Genomic DNA, 21,309 nt, shown 5'->3' on the forward strand with positions numbered 1-21,309 from the left:
AAACTTTTCACACTGGCTACTTACTAGACAATCACATGGACAGCATGTAAGAATATACTAACAAGAAAAACTGTACTTTATTGAATTAATCATGTAACTTAGAGTATGTAAACAAAATTTTGTACAAAATTCACACACATGAATTTCTTTCTTTTTCCAAAAAATACACAAATAAATGTGAAACCTTCAATTGATAGCTCATAATAGGTATTAATTTACCTATTTATGGTATAATACTGCCTTAATTAATTATTACTTCACAATCAAACTCGTCAACCAAAGCTATTGTTACTGTTTCAACATAATTTACAATGCATCCATTGTTATTTTGCTAATATTCCCTTATAGTGTTAGCTGCTGCTTGATGTGTGGTACACAAATATATCTAATGACATAAAAAGTTCACTACATTTAGAGCTGCTTCTCTTGAACTGAAAACTTGTAACTGGATTACATGTGTGATTTAGAAAGCTGAAATATTCCTTCCATGTGCACACTAGTAACAAATCTATTGATAAAAAATGGAAAATCCAGGATGGAATGCAACAATATTGTAAAAGGAAAGTTGCTACTCACCATATAGAGGAGATGCTGAGTCTCAGATAGACATAACAAATAAGACAGGCACATTCCAGAAATCCAGCAGGATATCCAGTCACATCTTTAATCCTTAGGCCCACCCAGAACCTCTCCCCAGAGTCCATCTCTCTGTTCACTCCTACCACTCTCCGCACTCCCACCTTCTACATGCTCCCAATCCCTTACCTTAAGGCTCATATCCCTGTAATAGACCTAGATGCAAGACCAGTCCTACACATCCTCCCACCACCACCCTACTCCAGTCCAGTCACAAACATCACCTGTCCAATCAAAGGCAGGGCTATCTGTAAAACCAGTCGTGCAACCACTGTGCTGCATTGTATGTGGGCATGACAACCAACAAGCTGTCTGTCCACATGAATGGCTACTGACAAACTGTGGCTAAGAAACAAGTGGACCACCCTGTTGCTGAACATGCTGCCAAACATAATATCCTTCATTTCTATGACTGCGTCATAGCCTGTGCCACTGCTTCACAGCCTATGCCATATGAATACTTCCCACCAACACCAGCTTTTCTGAATTGCACAGGTAGGAACTTTCCTACGCTTACGTAAACCTCCTGGCCTCAACCTTCGTTACTCATTGTCCTCTCCCCTTCTCTGTAATCATTCCAGCACTACACAGCCTTCATTCCTCCAGCACACCCAGTCATTTCAGTTCTCTCCTTCTCTGCTACACCCCCCCCCCCTCTCTGCTGCCCCCTATTAGCCTCCTGAGTGCACATAGCTGCCCCACCCTGTTTCCACCTTGGCCCTGCGCACTGTCCAACAGCATGTCACTGTCCGCTACCCATACCCTGCTATCCCTCCCCCTCCCTGCCACAGCCTCCTCCTTACCACCACCCAGTCGAGAGTCCCATCATGCAGTAGAGCTGTTGCTCACAGTGTGGCCTCAGTTGCCTGAGACTGCAGTCGTGTGTGTGTGAGTGAGTTGCATTTGCGCAAGTGTGTATGTGTGTGTTTGTCGTCTAATTTTGACGAAGGCCTTACTGGCCGAAAGCTATATTTGTGACAGTCTTTTCGTTGTGCCTATCTGCAACTCAGCATCTCTGCTATATCATGAGAAGCAATTGTCCTTTTCACAATATTGTTACAAACCTACTGATTTCATTCATAACAACCAATGACTACCTACTACTTTATCATCAATAGTAACACAGTCCTTCAGTAACATTATTTTTAACCTATTTCTGTGTCTGAATATTACAGCAAATCTTATCCTTGAAAATGACACAAATGTCATTGCAATAGTGCAATAAAAAATAAAAGTGGTAAAAATCTTTTTTAAAAAAAGTATTCCAGTTAAAAGTTTTCTGTACAAGAGAGGCGGCTCAAAAGTAGTGAACTTTTCAATATTATTAGGTTTATTTATGTGCTAAAAATTAAGCAGCAGCTGACACTGCGAGAGAATATTGTCAAAATAACAGTGGATGCTTTGGAAATAATATAGAAACAATAACATGATACTGTCATCATAACTTTGCATGAGAAACATTCAGATACGGTATGTGCAACAGTTTCTAAAACCTGAACAAAGCGGGGACAGTAAAAATGGCTTTATGTTTTATCATACTGCAGGCAAACAAGCCCGCGCAATCTGGACCTCACCTGGATTGCCAGAACTAGAGGTTAAAATAATTCAACTGTGGAGACAATACTTAGTCACATGCTGCTGTGGTTAAAATAGAGGAGTCTCTTGGAGGGGAGTGAAGCTTAATCTCTGTTTTAGCATCCTGATGGAAGTTTTCATGACTTCCTTCAATCATTTCATGTAAATACAGTGGTGGTTAATTGAAGGAGGTCTTGGGCTCTTTCCTCCTTCACTACTGTCTAACTGAGATAAGGCTTCATTTCTGATGACCTTTATATTAGCAGCATCATGCTGAAGGAAATAAGTCAAACTTTGCTGTGTTTATAGTTCCCTCCTACTGTGGCACCTATTTTTGTGTTCTGCGAAGCCTCTCTGCTATAAAAGTGTGTATTATTTGCTTTACTGTTTATGCTTTGGCTATGTGTGCATCACTGATGATTGTTCCATGCAAAAGTATTAAAGTGCATCATTCACTTAAGGGTGTCATGTTCTGTTCTTGCTAAAAAATATAACCTTAGTTCACCACAACAGATTTTTGCTTTCTTTGTGGACGATAAGTGTTTCCTTCTTCATGTTTCTCAACACTAACTCTAGCAGCACGAAATCCTTCTTCATAATGTATACTACCAATGTAATTGTTTTTCCCTGCTATTAACGTCATACTTTTTTAAGATTTACTGATTTGTACGAAGGGTCCATAAGCTGAAAATAGTGAATACGACATTCATTATGAAAAGTTATTTCTGCAACTACACATCACTTAAGATTTCAATTTTTTGATTGTATACGAGGTGGGACAATAAAGTAATGGGACTGATGTGAAAAAAAAATGTTGCTTACCATTCTAGTCAAGTTTAGTGTTGTCTCCTTCAAAGTAGTTCCCTTCTGATTGCACCCACTTTTTCCAGCGCTTCTGCCATTGATGGTAACATTTCTGGAATTCATCTTCTATAATATCCTCCAAGACCCTCATCACAGCTTTTTGGACATCTTGTGTTGTTTGAAAATAGTGTCCCTTGACCGCTGTTTTGACTCTTGGCAATAGAAAAAAAGTCGCACGGAGCGATATCTAGTGAATAAGGTGGATGTGATAGTACTGAAATTTGTTTTGAGGTTAAAAATTGCTGTGTTGACAGAGCAGTATGGGATGGCGCATTATCATGATGCAGAATCCAATTATCAGCAGTGTTGGCACAGACATGAAGAACTCTTTTACAAAGCCTTTCTAAAATTTCTTTGTAGTAATATTGGTTAACTGTTTGTCCAGGAGGTACCCACTCTTTATGAATAATTCCCTGGCCAAGTTGACATCTGTCCGTGAGGTTGATGGTCGTCCACTGTGGTCTTCATCTTCAACATTGGTTCTGCCTTCACTAAACATTTTATGCCAATGAAAAACTTGAGCTCTTGAAATAACCTCCTCTCCAAAAGCCTTCTGAAGCTTACCATAAGTTGTCATCACTTTTTCACCCAAACGCAAAAAGAAATGGCATACCACTGTGCAATATTATGTGGTTCCATTTCCGTGACGAGAGACACAAGCACATGTTAACTTATTACAGCACAACTCACAACTGAGCAGTTGCATCAATGTGCTGCTTGGACTAGAAGCACCTTATAGACCAAGGTCAAAGATATTGTGCCTATGCAAGCCTGCAGGGTTGCCAAATCTTGCAAAGAAAATCAGTCTCATTGCTTTATTGTCGCACCTCGTATAACTCAAAACAAATGTTTTCTTCATACTTTATAAATATGAAGTACATAATTATATTGCAATATTTACAAAAGGTGGGCACAAAGTCCCTCCTCCACTCCCCCATCCCATTGGTACCATTAGGGTTAAGTTCCTACCAGAAACTCTTACACATCAGTTTTGATAATCAAGATAGACACAGTCAATAAAATGTCATTCATCTGTATGCCTGGCACACCACAACAATGCCTGATACAGCACAATAGTGCACATCATTATGTTACAAGCAGTCTTCCCTCTTATGTGGTCAAAGATGGCTGTGTTCCACGTCCCAAAGACACAGATCCATTTTCTTTTATATAGGAGCAACATGTCAAACATTTTTGCAAAAAAATTATCTAGTGTTAAGAAATTTCATTTTTATTGGTGATATGTTTTGGATAAAGATGAAATGAATAAATCCATAACTATTTTATGGAAAAGTGATAAATTTTTAACAATCTGCAATATATGTCACACTTTTGAAAGTATGAAGAGATTATATTTCATTTAAAATATGAACTTGACGAAGGATACTAATTCTGCTTAAATGCATACTAATTCTGCTTGAACATGTAATGTTAACGACACTAAGGCAGTGAAGAAGCAAAATTTTGACTAGCAGAACGTATAATTACAAAAGATACACTTTAATAACTTAGCATTGACAGAGTCCAACTGAGAGTTTCACTTCTGAACATTCTCATTCTTGTTGTAATTATCAAATATATCCTGAGCTGCTCTTTGAGATATGAATCCAAGTCTTTGTATACTGGATCTTTCTGCAGGGGTCACCTCTCGTACTGACACAATCTGCATTTTTGTTTTTCCAATAAACCACCCCACACACCTTTGAAAAAGTAAAAAAAACAATATCAGTATTGTATACATATCACTGTAAGTGCAGTAAATAACCTACAGGTCATTACACAATGTGGACCATTGGTACCCATCTAACAATCTCCAATCTGAATGCAATTTTATTCAGATATTCCTTACAGACTAAAATAAAGCTGTGCAAAATTTGAACTCAAAAAGCAAAACCATTTGTGGTTTAATGAGAGCTTCAGTGAAGGGATGCAAAATGTTATGTGAGCTCTTGACAGTTTTGACAAAATTTAAGATGGTTTAAAGATGAAACTCCTACTGGTCGAAAGGATATATTTGGATCAGATTCGCAGCTTTTTGTGCTCTTCACACTCTAGTTTCAAGATGGTGTCATTCACGATTTTCATTCTACATGTGGCAAAACTTTGGAAAAAATCAATTGCAACAATTTTTAAGTTATTTTGTAACTGCAATAATCTTTGGGCAAAAGAAGTCAGAGGAATGCCCTTTAGCAGAGAAGTTACATGCTGTCAGTTCTACTGAACTATAAAAGTTATTTGTGAGTATTCTAGGAATTGTTATAAACATCTAGAAATTGTTATAAACATTCATCAAACATTTTTGGATGAACTTTGTTCTCATTTTGATATCATTACTAATTATAAGCACCTCATGTTTTCACTATTTTTGTTTCATTAGAAAGAATGGGTATTGAAAGGTCAGTTTGTTTTGGAGACATTCTAGATTACATTAAAGAATGAGCTTGAAAATCCTACTGTCAGACATTTGCAAACCTCATTTCAACAAGTACATTTTGTTTAACAAGCACAAAAACCTTATTTTACTGGCTATATTATTTAATCAGACTATGAAGTATAGCTTTTTGATTAAAAAAAAAAAGTAATGATCCACTTACTGCATTTTCATTCTGGATATACACTCCTGGAAATGGAAAAAAGAACACATTGACACCGGTGTGTCAGACCCACCATACTTGCTCCGGACACTGCGAGAGGGCTGTACAAGCAATGATCACACGCACGACACAGCGGACACACCAGGAACCGCGGTGTTGGCCGTCGAATGGCGCTAGCTGCGCAGCATTTGTGCACCGCCGCCGTCAGTGTCAGCCAGTTTGCCGTGGCATACGGAGCTCCATCGCAGTCTTTTAACACTGGTAGCATGCCGCGACAGCGTGGACGTGAACCGTATGTGCAGTTGACGGACTTTGAGCGAGGGCGTATAGTGGGCATGCGGGAGGCCGGGTGGACGTACCGCCGAATTGCTCAACACGTGGGGCGTGAGGTCTCCACAGTACATCGATGTTGTCGCCAGTGGTCGGCGGAAGGTGCACGTGCCCGTCGACCTGGGACCGGACCACAGAGACGCACGGATGCACGCCAAGACCGTAGGATCCTACGCAGTGCCGTAGGGGACCGCACCGCCACTTCCCAGCAAATTAGGGACACTGTTGCTCCTGGGGTATCGGCGAGGACCATTCGCAACCGTCTCCATGAAGCTGGGCTACGGTCCCGCACACCGTTAGGCCGTCTTCCGCTCACGCCCCAACATCGTGCAGCCCGCCTCCAGTGGTGTCGCGACAGGCGTGAATGGAGGGACGAATGGAGACGTGTTGTCTTCAGCGATGAGAGTCGCTTGTGCCTTGGTGCCAATGATGGTCGTATGCGTGTTTGGCGCCGTGCAGGTGAGCGCTACAATCAGGACTGCATACGACCGAGGCACACAGGGCCAACACCCGGCATCATGGTGTGGGGAGCGATTTCCTACACTGGCCGTACACCACTGGTGATCGTCGAGGGGACACTGAATAGTGCACGGTACATCCAAACCGTCATCGAACCCATCGTTCTACCATTCCTAGACCGGCAAGGGAACTTGCTGTTCCAACAGGACAATGCATGTCCGCATGTATCCCGTGCCACCCAACGTGCTCTACAAGGTGTAAGTCAACTACCCTGGCCAGCAAGATCTCCGGATCTGTCCCCCATTGAGCATGTTTGGGACTGGATGAAGCGTCGTCTCACGCGGTCTGCACGTCCACCACGAACGCTGGTCCAACTGAGGCGCCAGGTGGAAATGGCATGGCAAGCCGTTCCACAGGACTACATCCAGCATCTCTACGATCGTCTCCATGGGAGAATAGCAGCCTGAATTGCTGCGAAAGGTGGATATACACTGTACTAGTGCCGACATTGTGCATGCTCTGTTGCCTGTGTCTATGTGCCTGTGGTTCTGTCAGTGTGATCATGTGATGTATCTGACCCCAGGAATGTGTCAATAAAGTTTCCCCTTCCTGGGACAATGAATTCACGGTGTTCTTATTTCAATTTCCAGGAGTGTATTTGTTGTCCTACATGAAAACTAAACCACTGATTTTTATGTCATCAGAAAGGACTTTTCCTTTCTTCTTTCCAGGAATTACTAATAGAACTACCTACTCCTTAAACTTTCTCAGTTTTTTGACCATTCAGCCATGTTTTAGAGCAAGTGTCAACATTTGCAAATTTTACCATTTGTAAAAACTCATTGCACTCTCTCTCTCTCTCTCTATCTATCTATCTATCTTTCTTATGATAACACAGCTTCAACACTGCTGATCATTAGAAATTTTCTGTATTATATCTGGCTTAAGCTCATCAGAAATGGCAACCTGACAATACATTTAAATTTGTACTTGACAAAACCAAAGCTTTAAAGCTTTATGTAGCCTTGTGGACCTTCATTTAAGAGTTTTTGACATTTCAGAAGAGAATGGCCAAGGCTTGTCAAACATGAGTTGACCCTCTCAATAGTTTCCATTTGTCCATCACCATCCACATCTGAAGCCTTCAAGGAAAGTAACAGAGCAGCAAGTTTCTTGTGAAACTCATTTTGGCAGCAAGTTTCTTGTGGAGCTCATTTTGGCATATAGGGCATAGTACTTGGCCTGGTAAGACTCTGCATCTTGTTAGCTTTCTTTATTCACCTGTTCTTGCTTCATCCAAAGCATGTAATCTCCCCCCCCCCCCCCCCTCCCTCCAAACAGTCTTAGAAGAAAGGATTCATGATAGAAGGAAGGATTGGTGATAGAAGCACACAAATTGATCTGGTTAAATGTCATAACTAGGGTATAGTTACAGGGCAGTCTTATGGATCAGGTTATAATTCATTCAGTATCATTATCTGAATCGAGTCCTTTTTATTTTTACAGTTACTAAAAAGAAAGGCCAGACAGCTATCCTGAATTGCCCAAATGATCCGTTGTGCAACACAGTAAGTCCAGGCCATCATATGGTTCTATCTGCCATGTAAAAATTTATGAGTGTGATGTGCGCAATGTTCTACCTCACGAAAATACAGCCATTGAAAGTGAAAATATGCCGTGTAATAAATGTGTAGCTGATATTAAACATTTAAAAGAGTGCATCATAAGTATGCAATGAGCGATTCATACTTTAAAGAGTGATCTACCGAAACTTCAAAATGAAAATACTGAACCGTTAGGTTATCTGAAATTGAGTGCACCACTCAAGACAAAATGTACAAAAACTGTAACCAGTGAGAAAGAAAAGCAGAGTGAAGGGACCAGAAGCAAAAATACTGCAGCGAAGGACTCAAGTGCTTGTGTTATGAATCACCGTGATAAAAATAACAGCATTAATACAAATGAAAACTGTGAAAAAAGTGATCGACCAGTGCCCCAAAAAATGATACACAGTGAAAACAAGAGACACAAGGTATTAATACTTTCTGACAGTCATGGTCGTCACTGTGCAAAAATTATGATCAGTTTTCAAAATCAAAAACACTACACCTCTTCTGTTATAATAGCTAACACTCAGTTAAAGGATGTGGTTTGTAACATAGACAGGAACATGAAAGAATATATGAAAAATGACAGTGTCATCAGTCTAGGTGGAACAAACGACATCCTAAAGAAATTTGAGGATTTAAAATGTGCCTTAACAGATCCTCTTCAAAAGACAATCCACACAAAAGTAATCTTGTGCTTAATTCCGTACAGATATGATGTGCCAAAACTGAACAACAGAATCTATGCTGCAAACGAATTCTCAATGAGCACTGCAAAAATTATGGGCATGTAATGGTAATGGACATCAATACAGTCCTCAGCAGAAACGATTATACAAAGCATGGACTTCACTTGCAAAAGCAAGGCAAAGAGAAATTATGTGGACATTTACAGCTAGCAGTAGGTGCCAACTGCAAATATCAGCTCTAAATACATATGAAGGTATGTCAATTATTAATATGGATATAATAGAGGGAAACATTTCACGTGGGAAAAATATATCTAAGAACAAAGATGATGTGACTTACCAAACGAAAGTGCTGGAGGTTGATAGACACACAAACATACACACAAAAAGTGTATGTGCGGATGGATATGGGTGAATGAGCGAGTGTATACCTGTCCTTTTTTCCCCCTAAGGTAAGTCTTTCCGCTCCCGGGATTGGAATGACTCCTTACCCTCTCCCTCAAAACCCACATCCTTTCGTCTTTCCTTCTCCTTCCCTCTTTCCTGATGAAGCAACCGTTGGTTGCGAAAGCTTGAACTTTGTGTGTATGTTTGTGTTTGTTTGTGTGTCTATCGACCTGCCAGCATTTAAGTTTGGTAAGTCACATCATCTTTGTTATTATTATATGGTTATAATAGAAGGAAACATTCCACGAAGGAAAAATATACTTAAAAACAAAGATGATGTGACTTACCAAATGAAAGTGCTGGCAGGTCGACAGACACACAAACGAACACAAACATACACACAAAATTCAAGCTTTCGCAACAAACTGTTGCCCCATCAGGAAAGAGGGAAGGAGAGGGAAAGACGAAAGGATGTGGGTTTTAAGGGAGAGGGTAAGGAGTCATTCCAGTCCCGGGAGCGGAAAGACTTACCTTAGGGGGAAAAAAGGACGGGTATACACTCGCACACACACACATATCCATCCACACATATACAGACACAAGCAGTTACTTTGCGTAACTGAACACAGGCAGAAAGAAAATGAGTTAAACACTGTAAAAATAACGGATTATGAGTTAGAAGCACAAACTTGTAGAAATCAGTTTACACATAGAGGAAGCTCCATATACATAAAGAAAGATATCAAATTTAATAACTTGGACAATGTTGAATCCTTCAGGCATAGGAATTCCAGCATTCAAGTTAATTGTAATACCAGGTGATAAAAAAGCCAGTATAAATTTGAAAACTGAATAAACCACACAATAATGTAGATAGAGAGGTACAAATTGACACACATGCTTGGAATGACATGGGGTTTTATTAGAACCAAAAAATTACAAAAGTTCAAAAAATGTCTGACAGATGGTGCTTCATCTGATCAGAATAGCAATAATTAGCATAACAAAGTAAGACAAAGCAAAGATGATGTTCTTTACAGGAAATGCTCAATATGTCCACCATCATTCCTCAACAATAGCTGTAGTCAAGGAATAATGTTGTGAACAGCACTATAAAGCATGTTCAGAGTTATGGTGAGGCACTGGCTTCGGATGTTGTCTTTCAGCATCCCTAGAGATGTCTGTCGATCACGATACACTTGTGACTTCAGGTAACCCCAAAGCCAATAATCACACAGACTGAGGTCTGGGGACCTGGGAGGCCAAACATGACGAAAGTGGTGGCTGAGCACACAATCATTACCAAACGACACGTGCAAGAGATCTTTCACGCGTCTAGCAATATGGGGTAGAGCGCCATCCTGCATAAACATCATACGTTCCAGCAGGTGTTTATCAGCCAGGCTGGGGATGATGCGATTCTGTAACATATCGCCATACCTCTCACCCGTCATGGTAGCAGTTACAAAACCAGAATCATGCATTTCCTCGAAGAAAAAAGGCCCGATAATGGCAGATGTGGTAAATCCGACCCATACGGTGACTTTCTTGTCGCGCAATGGAGTTTCCACGACAGGTCTAGGATTTTCAGTAGCCCAAATTCTGCAGTTGTGGGCGTTGACAGACCCTCGGATAATGAAATGAGCTTCGTCAGTCCACAACACGTTACTCAACCAATCATCATCTTCCGCCATCTTTTGAAACACCCACACCGCAAATGCCCTACGCTTCACTAAATCGACAGGTAACAGTTCATGATGCCGATGGATTTTGTACGGATAGCATCGGAGGGTACGTCTAAGTGCCAACCAAACAGTAGTGTATGGAATGCCAGTGCGAGGTGCGACTGCACGAGCGCTGACTTCCCCGTGCATAGACGAACTCGCTACAGTCTCCATTTCTTCCTGAACTGTCTCAGCAGCATTACGCCTTGTGGTCAGTCAGCCACTACGGGGTCTATCGTCTAAACAACCTATGGCTTCGAACTTCTAAATCATTCTCACCACAGCTGCATTTGTCAACGGACCTTTACCCCTTCTAATCCCCTTCCCATGACGATAGGATTGATCGTAACGCTGAACTAGCACATTCCCCATTCTGATAATACAGCTTCACTAAAAGCACCTTTTCAGGTAACGTCAACATGCTGCGACTGCTGGTGCATCTGATTCTCTCTCTCATTACAGCTCCTTTTATACACGATTCTCACGTGCAGTCACTGACGTTTTGCTGTCCAGCTCCATCTGTCAGACATTTTGTGAACTCCCCCCCCCCCCCCCCCCCCCCCAATAAAACCCCATGTCATTCCAAGCATGTGTGTCAATTTTTACCTCTCTATCTACATTATTCTGTGGTTTATTAAGTTTTCAAATTTATACTGACTTTTTGATCACCCGGTATGTTTATATAGATCTCCAGATAACCACTTTAAAAAATTCAACACTCAGCCTGATACTTTACTAAATAAAGTAGTAACAGATAGAAAAACAGTTCTTATATGTGGAGATCTAAATGTAGACTTTAATAAGTGAAGCAATTCAAAATCTGAATTGATGAACATATTAACAGCCAATAATTTGGAGCTTACAATCCACTCCCCTACACATGAAATGAATCATTCTAGCACTACTATAGACCAAATAATCAGCTCCAAAACAAAATATAAATCAGTTGTAATTCAAGCTGGACTGGCAGACCATCATGCACAGGCTGTAAGTTTTCGTGTAAATACTAATCCATCCTATAATTATATGAGGAAGACTACACACATGGGCAGAACTTTCAGTAATGCTGCAGTACAAACATTCCAGAATTATCTCCAACAAGAATCATGGGAGCTAGTGTATAGTAAAGAAAATATTTCTGATAAGTTTCAGACCTTCAGGAATAACTTTAAATATTATTTTGATTTTCCTTTTCCATTGCAGCCAAAACAACTCAAACCCCTAAACGCAACAAGTGGATTACTAGTGATATAAGGAAATCTTGTGCTACAAAATGGTACCAACACAATATTGCGAGAAGTTACAACACAACTCCGGAGTTTGATAGTTACTTCAAAAAATATAAATCTATCTTAAATAAAATAATAAAGGAGGCAAAGAAATGAGACAATGACAAATACATAGAAAATGCTTCAAATAGAACCAAAGCAATCTGGCAAGTTGTAAAGAAAGAAACCCAATCTGACAAAAATAAAGATAATAATATTGAATTAAAGGGTGGCTTGAAAAACATAAATAACCCAGAGGAAGTAACTAATATGTTTAATAACTATTTTATAAATGTAACAGAGAAACTACTACAACAGACCTCCAATAGAAAACAGCATACAGAAACAGGGAAAAAAGTCACAAGCAAATCAATGTTTCTGTACACAACGAAAGTAGAAGTAGTACAGGTTACAGTAAAAAGTCTCAAAATGAAACACTCTGCAGGCACAGATAATACACCTTATTTCATTATAAAGGAAATGTCGGGACTTGATTACTGAGCCCTTAACTCGCCTATGTAACTTATCTTTTGCTCCAGGACCTTTTCCTTCATGTTTGAAAATAGCAAAAGTAAAGCCATTGTGCAAGAAAGGAAACAAAGATGATATTTCCAACTACAGACAATTGACACTTCTGTCTGTTTTCTCAAAAATATTTTTAGATTTGTTAACGGCATTTGACACAACAAATCATGACAAATTGCTACACAGGCTAGAAAATCTTGGCATTAGGGGAACAGCTGGATCAGCTCTTATCTTAAGAACATGGAACAATATGTGGAAATAGATCAGGAAAGGGATAATGTCAGGAAACATAATTTCAAGCTAATGACTGTTAAGTTCTTACTCTATGTAAATGACCTAAACATAAGCAATGACAGCAGTAAAATATTTCCATTTGCTGATGATATGAGTGTTATAATTACAGGAAACTCAGAAGAAACTCTTGTAAAAAACACAAGAGAAGCCACTGACAGGTTAACACGTTAGTTTGATTACAATGACTTAATAATAAACAATGGAAAAACTATAGCTATGGATATACACACAGCACAAACAAAATACCTTGATATCACCCAATCTAGAGCTATATGAACAGACAATTACCAAATCAGCCTGTACCAAATTTTTTGGACTTCATTTACAAGACAACTTGAAATGGAACGCACATATTGAGCAAATAAACAAAAAATTAAGTACGACTTGTTTTGTGTTGTGTACATTAAAAAACTGTACCAGCTAAAACACTCTTCAGCATGTATAATATGCAGTCGTACAATCTCACCCCCAGTATGGAATTATTTTCTGGGGAAATTCTGGAGATGCCACCAAAACATTCAAAATTCGAAAAAAAAAAAAATTATAAGAATAATGGTAGGAGTAGATAATTGCAAATCATGAAAAGACCACTCATCACTCAAAATCACGCAACACAGCTATGATACCAGACAAAAATTGGATGTACATGTTCAAAGCGCCAACGCAAAGTTATTTCAAAACAGTCTTATCCATCCTAGTATCAAACTATATAATGCCTCACCAGATACCGTTAAAGACATACAAAACATTGGTCACTTCAAATCTAAATTGAAGTTGTACTAGGTTGATCACTCCTTTTGCACAGTAAATGAATATCTACAAAAATAAATTTTTCTATGTTAAGCCAATGCAGTCACATACAGAAGAACATTTGTGTATTATCTCTCTGCATATAGCGTAGCAACATTTATTTAAGTATTCATCTTTAATTGATACAGTAATGTGTGTTATTATGTACAAAGGTGTATTACATGTAAAATTGTTAATATTAACATAAAAACCCAAATACCTCTTGTACATTGTGCAGCTGTAGATGAAAATGGATCAATAAATAAAAAAAACCTCATAACCCTCATAATTATCCTAGAATCTTTGCCATGTGTTCCCTACATCACTTAAAACTACATTGTTGCCTAAGTCTGGATATTATTTGCATAAGTATAAGTATGTTGTTGTTGTTGTTGTTGTGGTCTTCAGTCCTGAGACTGGTTTGATGCAGCTCTCCATGCTACTCTATCCTGTGCAAGCTTCTTCATCTCCCAGTATCTACTGCAACCTACATCCTTCTGAATCTGCTTAGTGTATTTATCTCTTGGTCTCCCTCTACGATTTTTACCCTCCACACTGCCCTCCAATGCTAAATTTGTGATCCCTTGATGCCTCAAAACATGTCCTACCAACCGATCCCTTCTTCTAGTCAAGTTGTGCCACAAACTTCTCTTCTCCCCAATCCTATTCAATACCTCCTCATTAGTTACGTGATCTACCCATTTTATCTTCAGCATTCTTCTGTAGCACCACATTTCGAAAGCTTCTATTCTCTTCTTGTCCAAACTAGTTATCGTCCATGTTTCACTTCCATACATGGCTACACTCCATACAAATACTTTCAGAAACGACTTCCTGACACTTAAATCTATACTCGATGTTAACAAATTCCTCTTCTTGAGAAACGCTTTCCTTGCCATTGCCAGTCTACATTTTATATCCTCTCTACTTCGACCATCATCGGTTATTTTACTCCCTAAATAGCAAAACTCCTTTACTACTTTAAGTGTCTCATTTCCTAATCTAATTCCCTCAGCATCACCCGACTTAATTTGACTACATTCCATTATCCTCGTTTTGCTTTTGTTGATGTTCATCTTATATCCTCCTTTCAAGACACTGTCCATTCCGTTCAACTGCTCTTCCAAGTCCTTTGCTGTCTCTGACAGAATTACAATGTCATCGGCGAACCTCAAAGTTTTTACTTCTTCTCCATGAATTTTAATACCTACTCCGAATTTTTCTTTTGTTTCCTTTACTGCTTGCTCAATATACAGATTGAATAACATCGGGGAGAGGCTACAACCCTGTCTTACTCCTTTCCCAACCACTGCTTCCCTTTCATGCCCCTCGACTCTTATAACTGCCATCTGATTTCTGTACAAACTGTAAATAGCCTTTCATTCCCTGTATTTTACCCCTGCCACCTTCAGAATTTGAAAGAGAGTATTCCAGTTAACATTGTCAAAAGCTTTCTCTAAGCCTACAAATGCTAGAAACGTAGGTTTGCCTTTTCTTAATCTTTCTTCTAAGATAAGTCGTAAGGTCAGTATTGCCTCACGTGTTCCAACATTTCTACGGAATCCAAACTGATCTTCCCCGAGGTCAGCTTCTACCAGTTTTTCCATTCGTCTGTAAAGAATTCGCGTTAGTATTTTGCAGCTGTGACTTATTAAACTGATAGTTCGGTAATTTTCACATCTGTCAACACCTGCTTTCTTTGGGATTGGAATTATTATATTCTTCTTGAAGTCTGAGGGTATTTCGCCTGTCTCATACATCGTGCTCACCAGATGGTAGAGTTTTGTCATGACTGGCTCTCCCGAGGCCATCAGTAGTTCAAATGGAATGTTGTCTACTCCCAGGGCCTTGTTTCGACTCAGGTCTTTCAGTGCTCTGTCAAACTCTTCACGCAGTATCTTATCTCCCATTTCGTCTTCATCTACATCCTCTTCCATTTCCATAATATTGTCCTCAAGTACATCGCCCTTGTATAAACCCTCTATATACTCCTTCCACCTTTCTGCCTTCCCTTCTTTGCTTAGAACTGGGTTGCCATCTGAGCTCTTGATATTCATACAAGTGGTTCTCTTCTCTCCAAAGGTCTCTTTAATTTTCCTGTAGGCAGTATCTATCTTACCCCTAGTGAGACAAGCCTCTACATCCTTACATTTGTCCTCTAGCCATCCCTGCTTAGCCATTTTGCACTTCCTGTCGATATCATTTTTGAGACGTCTGTATTCCTTTTTGCCTGCTTCATTTACTGCATTTTTGTATTTTCTCCTTTCATCAATTAAATTCAATATTTCTTCTGTTACCCAAGGATTTCTATTAGCCCTCGTCTTTTTACCTACTTGATCCTCTGCTGCCTTTACTACTTCATCCCTCAGAGCTACCCATTCTTCTTCTACTGTATTTCTTTCCCCCATTCCTGTCAATTGTTCCCTTATGCTCTCCCTGAAACTCTCTACAACCTCTGGTTGTTTCAGTTTATCCAGGTCCCATCTCCTTAAATTCCCACCTTTTTGCAGTTTCTTCAGTTTCAATCTGCAGTTCATAACCAATAGATTGTGGTCAGAATCCACATCTGCCCCAGGAAATGTCTTACAATTTAAAACCTGGTTCCTAAATCTCTGTCTTACCATTATATAATCATAAGTATGGTAACTTTAAATCTCTGGTTATCAATAATGGGTAATGTTATCAAAAAAAGTTTGAGGGTTCTCTGAGAATATTGCCTTCACAAACACATATGGTCAAAATTTCAACGATTTCCCATGAATAGAAGTGGCCATACCCACAACCAGCACTTTTGGTAACCAAAACCATAGGAATCACCCACGAACAAATTGTGCTTTTATAAGACCACGCCAGATAAAAAAAAAAAATAATAAAATAAAATTGCTTTGCCTGGGCTGGAGGAAGTGTGTAGCATTTAAATTTGGACACTTTACTGTAGGACACCTACAGTATGCCCAGTCTTCTAGTAGGTACACAAACTGTCACTAGGCCAAGGGCTTGGCCCTCTCATCTCTGTGTTCAATAGAACCTGACTTACGACCTCTAAAAATCGCACTGTTGCACATAGCTTTTTTGTATCATATTGGTACAGTGTACTCTCATGCTTGGAGTGATTAAGCAATCTTGTTGGTTATTGAGTTTCATCTTATCTAACTAAAAGAATATGAAAAATCACATTAATAAACCTAGGGAAGGTACACTAAGAAACAGTATCTTCAGAATGTGAAAGAATCACTACAGGTGCCCCACATGTATCACTGATGTCTCCAATCTTTTTCCTGTTAAACTTTGTGTGTGCCCCAGGGAAGTGTGTTGGGTCATTTGCTGTTCATGCTGTATATTAATGACTTTACAGACAATATTAATAGCAACCTTAGACTTGTTGCAAATGAGGCAGTTAACTATAAAGAAGTACTATCTGAAAGAAGCTATGCAGATATTCAATCAGATCTTGATAATATTTCAAAGTGATGCAAAGGTTGGTAACTTGTTTTAAATGTCCAGAAATGTAAAATTGTGCTCATCACAAAATGGAAAAGTGCAGTATCCTATGGCCATAATACCAAAGAGTCACAGCTGGAATCAATCAAGTCATACAAACTCCTGGGTGTAACAATTTGTAGGGACATGAAATGGAACAATCACATAGTTTAAGTCATAGGTAAAGCAAGTGCAGCCTGTGATTAAGTGACAGAATACTAGGTCAAATGCAATCAGTCTATCCTAGAATACTGCTCAAGTGTGTGGAACCAATACCAAATAGGACTAGAAGGGGATACGGAACAGATACAAAGACGGCAGCACGAATGGTCACAGGACTGTTCAACCCATGATAGTGTGTCACAAAAATGCTGAAAGAACTGAGCTAGCAGGTGTGTGAAGATAGAAGCAAACTGTACCACGAAAACATACTTAGAAAATTTCTAGGACCAACTTTTAAGTGACAAATCTAGGAATATATAACAACCCCACATTTATTGTTTCAGTAGGGATCGTGAAGACAAGATTACACTAATTACAGCATGCACCAAGGCATTTAAGCAATCATTGTTCCCATGATCCATTCACGATTGGACGACAGAAAGCCCTAATAATGGTAGAATGGGACATTTGCTCTGTCATGCACTTCACAATGGTTTGCAGAATATAGATGTATTTGTAGAAATGATCTGCTATTGTATATTCAAGAAGCTGAAATAGTCTTCTTTGATGATTATGCAAGAATTATAATCAGTCCTAATAGAGAAACTTCATTAATTGAAAAAGAAAAGAAAACTGTCTTAAAAACCCACATTAAGCCACAATGAATCACATAAAAGATAGGACACTGAGCAATAAATGCTTTTACCATTTACTCCCCCCCCCCCTCCCCCAACACTAACCAAAACAGCCTTGCTGTGCTGGTACTGCGAACAGTTGAAAGCAAGGGAAAACTACAGCCATAATTTTTCCCGAGGGCATGCAGCATTACTGTCTGGATAAATAATGATGGCGTCCTCTTGCGTAAAATATTCCAGAGGTAAAATAGTCTCCCATTTGGATCTCCAGGCAGGGACTACTCAAGAGGACATCATTATCAGGAGAAAGAAAACTGGCGTTCTACGGATCGGAGCGTGGAATGTAAGATCCCTCAATTGGGCAGGTAGTTAGAAAACTTAAAAAGGGAAATGGATAGGTTAAAGTTGATATAGTGGCAATTAGTGAAGTTAGGTGGCAGGAGGAACAAGACTTTTGGTCAGGTGAATACAGGGTTATAAATACAAAATCAAATAGGGGTAACGCAGGAGTAGGTTTAATAACAAATAAAAAAATAGGAGTGCGGGTAAGCTACTACAAACAACATAGTGAACACATTATTGTGGCCAAGATAGACACGAAGCCCACGCCTACTACAGTAGTACAAGTTTATGTGCCAACTAGCTCTGCAGGTGATGAAGAAATTGAAGAAATGTATGACGAAATAAAAGAAATTATTCGGATAGTGAAGGGAGATGAAAATTTAATAGTCATGGGTGACTGGAATTCGGTAGTAGGAAAAAGGAGAGAAGGAAATGTAGTAGGTGAATATGGATTGGGGGCAAGAAATGAAAGAGGAAGCCGCCTGGTAGAATTTTGCACAGAGCACAACTTAATCATAGCTAACACTTGGTTCAAGAATCATAAAAGAAGGTTGTATACATGGATGGACAGATTTCAGATAGATTATATACTAGTAAGACAGAGATTTAGGAACCAGGTTTTAAATTGTAAGACATTTCCAGGGGCAGATGTGGACTCTGACCACAATCTGTTGGTTATGAACTGAAGGTTAAAACTGAATAAACTGCAAAAAGGTGGGAATTTAAGGAGATGGAACCTGGATAAACTGATTAAACCAGAGGTTGTACAGAGTTTCAGGGAGAGCATGAGGGAACAATTGACAAGAATTGGGGAAAGAAATACAGTAGAAGAAGAATGGGTAGCTTTGAGGGATGAAGTAGTGCCGGCAGCAGAGGATCAAGTAGGTAAAAAGACAAGGGCTACTAGAAATCCTTGGGTAACAGAAGAAATATTGAACTTAATTACTGAAAGGAGAAAATATAAAAATACAGTAAATGAAGCAGGCAAAAAGGAACACAAATGTCTCAAAAATGAGATTGACAGGAAGTGCAAAATGGCTAAGCAGGGATGGCTAGAGGACAAATGTAAGGATGTAGAGGCTTATCTCACCAGGGGTAAGATAGAAACTGCCTACAGGAAAATTAAAGAGACCTTTGGAGAAAAGAGAACCACTTGTATGAACATCAAGGGCTCAGATCGAAACCCAGTTCTAAGCAAAGAAGGGAAAGCAGAAAGGTGGAAGGAGTATATAGAGGGTCTCTACAAGGGTGATGTACTTGAGGACAATATTATGAAAATGGAAGAGGATGTAGATGAAGATGAAATGGGAGATATGATACTGCGTGAAGAGTTTGACAGAGCACTGAAAGACCTGAGTCGAAACAAGGCCCCGGGAGTAGTTAACATTCCATTAGAACTACTGACAGCCTTGAGAGAGCCAGTCCTGACAAAACTCTACCATCTGGTGAGCAAGATATATGAGACAGGCGAAATACCATCAGACTTCAAGAAGAATATAATAATTCCAATCCCAAAGAAAGCAGGTATTGATAGATGCAAAAATTACTGAACTATCAGTTTAATAAATCACGGCTGCAAAATACTAACGCGAATTCTTTACAGACAAATGGAAAAACTAGTAGAAACCAACCTCGGGGAAGATCAGTTTGAATTTCGTAGAAATATTGGAACACGTGAGGCAATACTGACCCTACAATTTATGTTAGAAGACAGATTAAGGAAAGGCAAACCTACGTTTCTAGCATTTGTAGACTTAGAGAAAGCTTTTGACAATGTTGACTTGAATACTCTCATTCAAATTCTGAAGGTGGCAGGGGTAAAATACAGGGAGCGAAAGGCTATTTACAATTTCTACAGAAACCAGATGGCAGTTACAAGAGTCGAGAGACATGAAAGGGAAGCAGTGGTTGGGAAGGGTGTGAGACAGGGTTGTAGCCTATGCCTGATGTTATTCAATCTGTATATTGAGCAAGCAGTAAAGGAAACAAAAGAAAAATTTGGAGTAGGTATTAAAATCCATGGAGAAGAAATATAAACTTTGAGGTTTGCCAATGACATTGTAACACTGTCAGAGACAGCAAAGGACTTGGAAGAGCAGTTGAACGGAATGGACAGTGTCTTGAAAGGAGGGTATAAGATGAACATCAACAAAAGCAAAATGAGGATAATGGAATGTAGTTGAATTAAGTCGGGTGATGCTGAGGGAATTAGATTAGGAAATGAGACACTTAAAGTAGTAAAGTAGTTTTGCTATTTGGGGAGCAAAATAACTGATGATGATCGAGGTAGAGAGGATGTAAAATGTAGACTGGCAATGGCAAGGAAAGCATTTCTGAAGAAGAGAAATTTGTTAACATCGAATATACATTTAAGTGTCAGGAAGTCATTTCTGAAAGTATTTGTATGGAGCGTAGCCATGTATGGAAATGAAACATTGACGATAAATAGATTGGACAAGAAGAGAATAGAAGCTTTTGAAATGTGGTGCTACAGAAGAATGCTGAAGATTAAATGGGTAGATCACATAACTAATGAGGAGGTATCGAATAGGAATGGGGAGAAGAGAAGTTTGTGGCACAACTTGACTAGAAGAAGGGATCGGTTGGTAGGACATGGTCTGAGGCATCAAGGGATCACCAATTTAGTACTGGAGGACAGCGTGGAGGGTAAAAATCGTAGAGGGAGACCAAAAGATGATTACACTAAGCAGATTCAGAAGGATGTAGGTTGAAGTAGTTGCTGGGAGATGGAGAAGCTTGCACAGGATAGAGTAGCATGGAGAACTGCATCAAACGAGTCTCAGGACTGAAGACCACAACAACAACACCACTTACTCAGTGATGTGAAGAATCTGACAAATAATAAAACTTACTTCAAACATAAAGTGAAATCTTATCTGTCTGGCAACTCCTTCTACTCTACAAATAAAAAAGATACATTTGGATTAA

At 39.3% G+C, this 21,309-nt stretch overlaps 1 protein-coding gene across 2 annotated transcripts in view; it reads right to left on the reverse strand.

Annotated features, from left to right (window-relative positions):
• Nucleotides 1-4,394: 4,394 nt before the first annotated feature.
• Nucleotides 4,395-21,309, reverse strand: part of LOC126158208 (spermatogenesis-associated protein 22) — a 157,002-nt gene continuing 140,087 nt past the window's right edge. For both annotated transcript variants that reach the window (XM_049916430.1, XM_049916437.1), the window contains one exon: nucleotides 4,395-4,775. In XM_049916430.1, the coding sequence (XP_049772387.1) occupies nucleotides 4,613-4,775 (163 nt within the window). In that variant the 3' untranslated portion in view covers nucleotides 4,395-4,612. The remainder of the gene's footprint in view (nucleotides 4,776-21,309) is intronic.

The sequence above is a fragment of the Schistocerca cancellata genome, chromosome 1 (assembly GCF_023864275.1).
Source record: "Schistocerca cancellata isolate TAMUIC-IGC-003103 chromosome 1, iqSchCanc2.1, whole genome shotgun sequence".
Lineage (NCBI taxonomy): Eukaryota > Metazoa > Arthropoda > Insecta > Orthoptera > Acrididae > Schistocerca > Schistocerca cancellata.